A 6628-nucleotide genomic window follows, 5' to 3' on the forward strand; every position below is an offset into this window, starting at 1 on the left:
TGTGTGTGTGTGTGTGTGTGTGTGTGTTTAATGGGTGATATTTTTAAGTAAGTTCAGCTGAGGTTATAGCTACTACTACTTAAAGGATTTTGCTGTAGTAGCAAAGATTTGAGTTTTTCCCATCAGCTGGTAAGAAAACCTGATAGTTTGAGACATCGTTTCTCCAAGTGGAGCCCCATCTTTAGCTGTTTGGTGGATGGGTAAGAATTTACATATTCAAACTCTCTGGATTCAGGTACTGGCTTCTCCATCTACTAACGATGTGACAATGGTAGAACCTGTTATCCAGCGTAAGAACTAGAACAGTTGTAATGTCTTAGAAGAGTTCTGTTTCTCCTTGCTCGAGGGATTATTTTTAATAATCGTAGGACCATTCATTTTTCTACTTTTTCCTTATATCAATTTTGCTAACTTGTGTTTTTTTAAGGATCTTGCTCGTTTTATCTAATTTTTCAAGTTTATTGGCCTTAAGTATTTGTATTCTCCGATTATATTTGTAAAGTGTATAGATCAATGTGGATTTTGCCTTTATTATTACAGTATTGGTAGTTTTTGCCTTCTCTTGATCAGTCTTGCCTGAAGGTTGTTAATTTTATTAGGCTTTTTCAAAGAACTGCCTTTTATCTTTATTAACTTACTTGTAGTTTTTGTTTTATGTTGTGAATTTCATCTGTATTATTTCCTTCTACCTACTTCATGGGCTAATTCTCCCTCCTTTTTTTTTCCTTTCTTATGTTGGATACTCAACTCACAAATTTTCCTTTTCTAATGTCGGAGTTAAGGCTATAAATTGCCTTCTTAGACCATTTTTCTGGCATCTTACTAGTTTTTATTTATAGACCTGTTATTCAGTTCTGAGGATTTTCTAGTTTCAAATGGTTTATTTGACCTGTAAGATTTTAGAGGGGTGTTTTACATTTCTGTACATTTGTATAGGCTTTTGTAGTTAGCTTTTTGTTCTTCATTTCTAACTTAATTGCATTGTGGTCCGAGAATATAATCTATATAATAACTAGTTTTTTTATTGTTGGTTTTTTTTCTTTCAAATTATTGAGGCTTGCTTAATGCATAGCATAAAGTCAATTTTTATAAATGATCTTTTTGTTCTGGAAAAGAATGTATGTTTTCTAGTTGTTGGGGTCAGAGTTCTATATAAATCCTGAAGATCAAGCTTGTTAATTATGCTGTTCAATATTACGTACATTTGTTCTGAGCTTTTTGATTAATTACTTGACTTATCACTTACTAAGGTATTCTTTCACTTCTGTGATGGTAGATTTATTGTTTTATCCTTGGAGTTTGGTCAGTTTTTGATTTGATTGTTTTGAGGCAATGTTACCAGGTACAAATTGTATCTTACTGGTTAATTGAACTTGTATATCACTGTTTATCTCTAATGATGCTTTTTGCCTTAAGGTTAATCTGTATTACCTAGTTGTAGCTAGCCAAACCTGTCGTCTTTCAGTTAGCATTTGTGTGTGCTATACAGTTTTCTCTTCTTTTCCTTTAAATAAACTTTTCATCATCTTGGTTTTAAGTACATCTTTTTTTAACAGCTGGGAGCTGTTTTGGGAGACATCTGTTTGTCTTTTAATCAGAGAGTTTATCCCATTCATGTTTATTGTGTTCACTCAAGATGTAGATGTATTTATGTTCTTTTTATATGCTTCATATTTGTCCTCCTTTCTTTTTTTTTCTTTTTTCTTTTTTTTCTTTTTGTCTGTTCCTTCTTTGGGATCAGTGAATTCTTTTTCCCCTTATTTGGCTCTTTCCCTTCAACTGGCTTGAAAGTTACAGTCTGTCTGTTTTAATACACACATACATGTTTGTATACTTAATATAATAAAATCGATAGTTAATCCTTATGTTTCTTCTTTTCCTGAACAACACAAGATCCTTGGAATACTTTCTCATTCAATATTTCAGTAACCTTTTTTTTTTTTTTAACTCCACAAATTATACAGTATTATTCTATGTAGTAAAAAATTGTTTAGAATTACCGAGGTGTTTCATAAGAACTTTGTATATCCTACTTCGGATCACATTCTTCTGCCAAAATTATACCCTTTAGAATTTCTTTGATGAGCATTTGTTGGTGATCAGCTTTCTCAGTTTTTCATTGAAAATATCTTTATGTTACATGTGCTCTTTCTCACATTATTGAAGATATTATTCCACACCTTCTGATATGTCTTGTTGCTATTGGGAAGTCAGCCTTCTGTTGTTCTTGCACAGGTGATTTTTCCCTTCTCAGGCTCCTTTAAGAGCTTCTGTTCATTCTGCTTAGGATGTGTTAGGCTTCCTGGTCAGGATTTGTTTTTTTCCATGAATTTGGAAAATCCTTAGCCATTATCTTTTCAAATAGAGTTTCTTGCCCATTCTCTCATTCCCTTCTGGAACTCTGATTAGATGTATGTTAGGTATTTTCATTTTTGTCGCCCTTGTCTTTTCATCTCTTTGTATTTTCTGTTTCTTAGTCTACCAATGTTAGACTTAGCCTGTTATTTCTTTGGCTCTGTCTTTGAATTCACTAATTCTCTTTAATTTTTAAAAATTGTCCATTGTTGGGTTTTTTAAAAATGTTTGTTGATTTATTTTGAGAGAGAGAGCGACAAAGGGGCAGAGGGAGAGAATTCCAAGCAGGCTCGATCTCACAAACCATGAGATCATGACCTGAGCACACAGCAGAAGTTGGCTCATGTGCTCTATTATGTATGCCATTGCTGATCATCATAGCTGGTTCTGGTATGTGGTAAGCCACAGTTAGTTCAAGGACAGATGTTGACACCTAGAGTTAATTCTAGATGATAGGAAGCTGTGCGGCTTATCAGCATACCCGGCAGTTGTATTTTTCTTTTTATTAATTTGATGGCACTGAGTTTTCTTTATTCCCATCTGCCATACCACCATCACCACCACCACCAGTGAACCTAATGAAATTGTTGGTCTAAATGCGGGAAACAATTCTGTTTAATAAAATAACCCACCATTCCTAATCCCTTCCAACAGTTTGTTCTAACCGTGAACTTCCCTTCCTTTCCAGCCTGATCACACGGATGCTGCAGAGAGATCCCAAGAGAAGGGCCTCCTTAGAAGAGATTGAGAATCATCCTTGGCTTCAGGGAGTGGACCCTTCGCCAGCCACAAAGTATAACATCCCCCTGGTGTCCTACAAAAACCTCTCGGAGGAGGAGCACAACAGCATCATCCAGCGCATGGTGCTCGGGGACATAGCGGACCGGGACGCCATTGTAGAGTATGTGGTGCTCATCGGCAGGGCCCCGGGCTTTGGGTTCTTGGAATGGGCTCCTCTTCACGTGTCAGGGCTTGTGGGCACCGTAGCGGGTGGGGTTCCCGGCTGGCAGGGGTCAGGCCGCTCATCTCTAGGGCTCCTGGCCCCGCGCCTCCCACAGGCTTTGTCGTCTGTCGCTTTCATTCTTGTCCCAGTGAACAAGGACACCGCTGCTGGCAGCATCAGCACGCGCTGTGGCCTCCTGCTGCCTACAGGGCTGGGTTGGAATGGCCTCTTTTGCATCCCAGGGCGTGTCTCACCCACAGCAGTACCCCCTTCGCTGCCGTGTCTCCCTTTGGTCCTCGCAGGGGGCCGGGGGGATGGGGCAGAGTGCAGCCTGCAGATCAGGGCCTGTCCACGAGGCCAGTCACACCCTGTTGTAAGTGGCATTTTAGGGGCCACCGCTGTGCCTGGTGGCTTGGGTGTTCTCGCCAGCTGCTTCGTGCCGTGAGACCTCCCAGCCCTCCAGCGCTGCGGCCGCCTGGACCCCACAGACACAAGGCTGTCAGTCAAGGCCCTTAAAACCAAAGCTAGTTTTTAATAACCTAACAAGTCTGGAATTAGGGATAATATTATAGCTGCTGTTGCTTTGTTTTAATAATGATTTATTCCTAAAAGAGGGCCTGTTTAGAAAAAATGAAGTATTTCCACAAATGTAACATTAAAAGTTATTTAACCTGTTGAATGAAGCAGGTATGACGGAAAGAGGACCTATTTTGGGGGGTAAAAAACCCAAAGCAAAATACAACAAAAAAGCCCAGGTTCAAAATTTTGGTTTAAATACACATTTCTACAGATTTGCAGTTGCGTTATGAGTTTTCACAGATTGATCCCGTGGCAGTTGTGTGTGTCTGCGTCCGGCAGACCCGTTTGCGCACGTGCGCAGGTGCCGGGCCGGCCGGCTGCAGGAGAGCGGGTGTCCGTGTGCCCTGTGGGTGCGCCTCACTGGCCCCTGGCCCACAGGGTGCGTGCCCACACTGGGTACTCCAAGCACTCTTTTGAAATGGATGAATGAATACATTGATTTTATTCAATGAGGAGGCTAATGACAGTCTCTCTGATACATTCATAATTCATTAATGTCTAAAATGCCGGTAAATGCAGTGTAAGAATAAAAACTTTCCTAATTTTTCTGATTGATGCTAGTGTCTCAGTACACATTCATACAGCCATTTCCTACTTCTGACGGCAGCACATGAGCCAGTTTAATAAGTGAACACACTTCAACACCCAAATTGCATTTTTGGATAATGCATACATTCTTGGAAAGCTGCCTTTTTTATGTGTCAAAAACGGATACCCAGCTCAGCGGCTATCAACATTTTGGATTTTTCTTATAAATTGAACATTTTTATAGAGTTGCTTTTTAGAATTTCGGGAGTGATCTAAATAACTGCTAGGTTTTTTTTCTTGTCTGTATTTTTTCATAATTTTAACGATTCTAGGTCATTGGATTTCATTTGCTTATACCTAAATTAAAAAAAAAAAAGTCAATTCTGCTTGTAAAAAAGCAAACTGCTGACGCGGCTGATGTTTGTCCCCTTATTTTCCTCAGAGCTCTGGAAACCAACAGGTACAACCACATCACGGCCACGTACTTCTTGCTTGCTGAAAGGATCCTGAGGGAAAAGCAAGAGAAGGAAATCCAAACCAGATCGGCAAGCCCTAGCAATATCAAGGCCCAGTTTAGGTGAGAAAAAAATCTTCCCTGATTTTAGCAAGCTAATGTTTCGAAATAGTGAACCCCTTTTTAAAAAATGCTTCCTAATCACTCTTCGGGGCAAGAGAGTATAAACAGGGGTGGCAGCCTCATTGGAGAGGCCATGCATGGGCTCTCCACGTGCGGGGGTCCTGTCCCCTCGTCACCAAGGACACCTTCCTTCCTGCGCTCAGGGGAGAGGGGCTGTGGCTGCTGGCCTGGCCAGGAAAACACGTTTGGAGAAGCAGCTGAGTGTCTGTCAACTATTTTCATTAAACTCTTCCAGATCTGATATGTATTAATGTGTTATTTTCTTTAATTTTCCATTCCAGGAACAAGGTCCAATTTTCCCTCCATTTTTTGAACCAGTTTTTAAGCACATGAAGGGCATTTCTGTGCCATTATGTTATCTCAGGATTTCAGTCACTAGATCAGCTAGTTGATCTATTGGCTGCCTGACCTTGGGAGGTCACCTAACTTCTTTCTGACCCAGCTTCCTGGTCTGTGAAATGGGCGTGATAATACTGTCTGCCTCCTGGAGGGGCTTCACGTGTTTGCTGGCACTGTTACGAATGTTTTAGCATCACTGTTGTCTCTGGTGAGGTTGTGAATGTGCTCTCCCCCGTGTTTTCTCCCCTTCCCTTCCCGCCCCCTCCTTCCCACCTTGCTTTTTCTTCTGCCATTTTGTTTTCTATTTAAAATAAAAGCATGGAGAGGGTTACTTTTGGACATCACCACGTGAAAGTTATACATAATTTATCTTTTCCTCTTCAGATAAAGAAATCCGTGGAAGGGTAGTGATTCAAAAACAGAAGGATGCTCCCAATTCTCAGTAATTCTCTGCTCTTACATCCACATAGGAATATGTATGTGTGAATATTAAGTAATAATTATTATTTAAAATAGGCAGAAAGCTGTCAGATTTAAATTGCTTGCAGTCACCTTGCTGTGGGTAGGTTGTTACTTGGGATGGAGAGAAGAGAGAAAGAAATGTCCCTGGGCGGCCGGAGAATAAAGATTTAGAAATCTAGAGCTGGAAAGTGGTCTTAGTAACTTCATTTATTTCCTGGATGGAGCCTTCTGTAATAAGACCGAGGCATGCTGGGTGGTGTCTGCCTGGAAGAGGACCGGGTCCCGGGAAGCCCGGGACTCTGGGACGTGAACGACTTTGAGTGGTGAGGTCATCCTGGTCCTTGGCCTGAGCCTCCTGATGGGAAAGAGCAGGGCCACTGCACATCGGGCCATCGAGTCGGAGTCACCCCAGCCTTGGAGAATGGAATATTTGGATTTGAGCTGTTTCAGAGAGACCGATCAGAACTCATTCTAAAGCTGATCACATAGGTAAATGAGTTAAGTTGGTTTTACTTTATTATAAAAGTTCAGAGCTGACAGAGGCTATAAAGAAATACCAGAACCTTCCCTCAGCTTTTCCTTTCATCTTTCTGGGCCTGCTGGAGTGGGGGTCCTGTGGGGGCCTCACCGCCCCCCGGGCCCAGGCCAGGTGGCACCTCTGCTTCCTTGCTTTCTTTTTATGGTCACTGTGACTTGATTATCATCAGAACCCTGGGCCCAGCTGGGTTCTGCTGCCGGACATGCCTTCAGGTCCACATGGCCTGGGGGCAGGGCCCTGAGTCCGG

The 6628-nt window shown here is 41.5% G+C and overlaps 1 protein-coding gene across 1 annotated transcript; it reads left to right on the forward strand.

The window, feature by feature from the left end:
• The first annotated feature begins 3049 nt into the window (after positions 1–3049).
• LOC144219173 (SNF-related serine/threonine-protein kinase-like) lies at positions 3050–6622 on the forward strand. The gene is made up of 2 exons (XM_077749108.1): positions 3050–3256; positions 4848–6622. The coding sequence occupies exons 1-2, from the start codon at positions 3057–3059 to the stop codon at positions 4984–4986; spliced, it is 339 nt and encodes a 112-aa protein (XP_077605234.1). The 5' UTR covers positions 3050–3056; the 3' UTR covers positions 4987–6622.
• Positions 6623–6628: the final 6 nt, after the last annotated feature.

The sequence above is a fragment of the Crocuta crocuta genome, unplaced genomic scaffold, assembly GCF_008692635.1.
Source record: "Crocuta crocuta isolate KB4526 unplaced genomic scaffold, BGI_CrCroc_1.0 C29707906, whole genome shotgun sequence".
In the NCBI taxonomy this organism is placed as follows: Eukaryota; Metazoa; Chordata; class Mammalia; order Carnivora; family Hyaenidae; genus Crocuta; species Crocuta crocuta.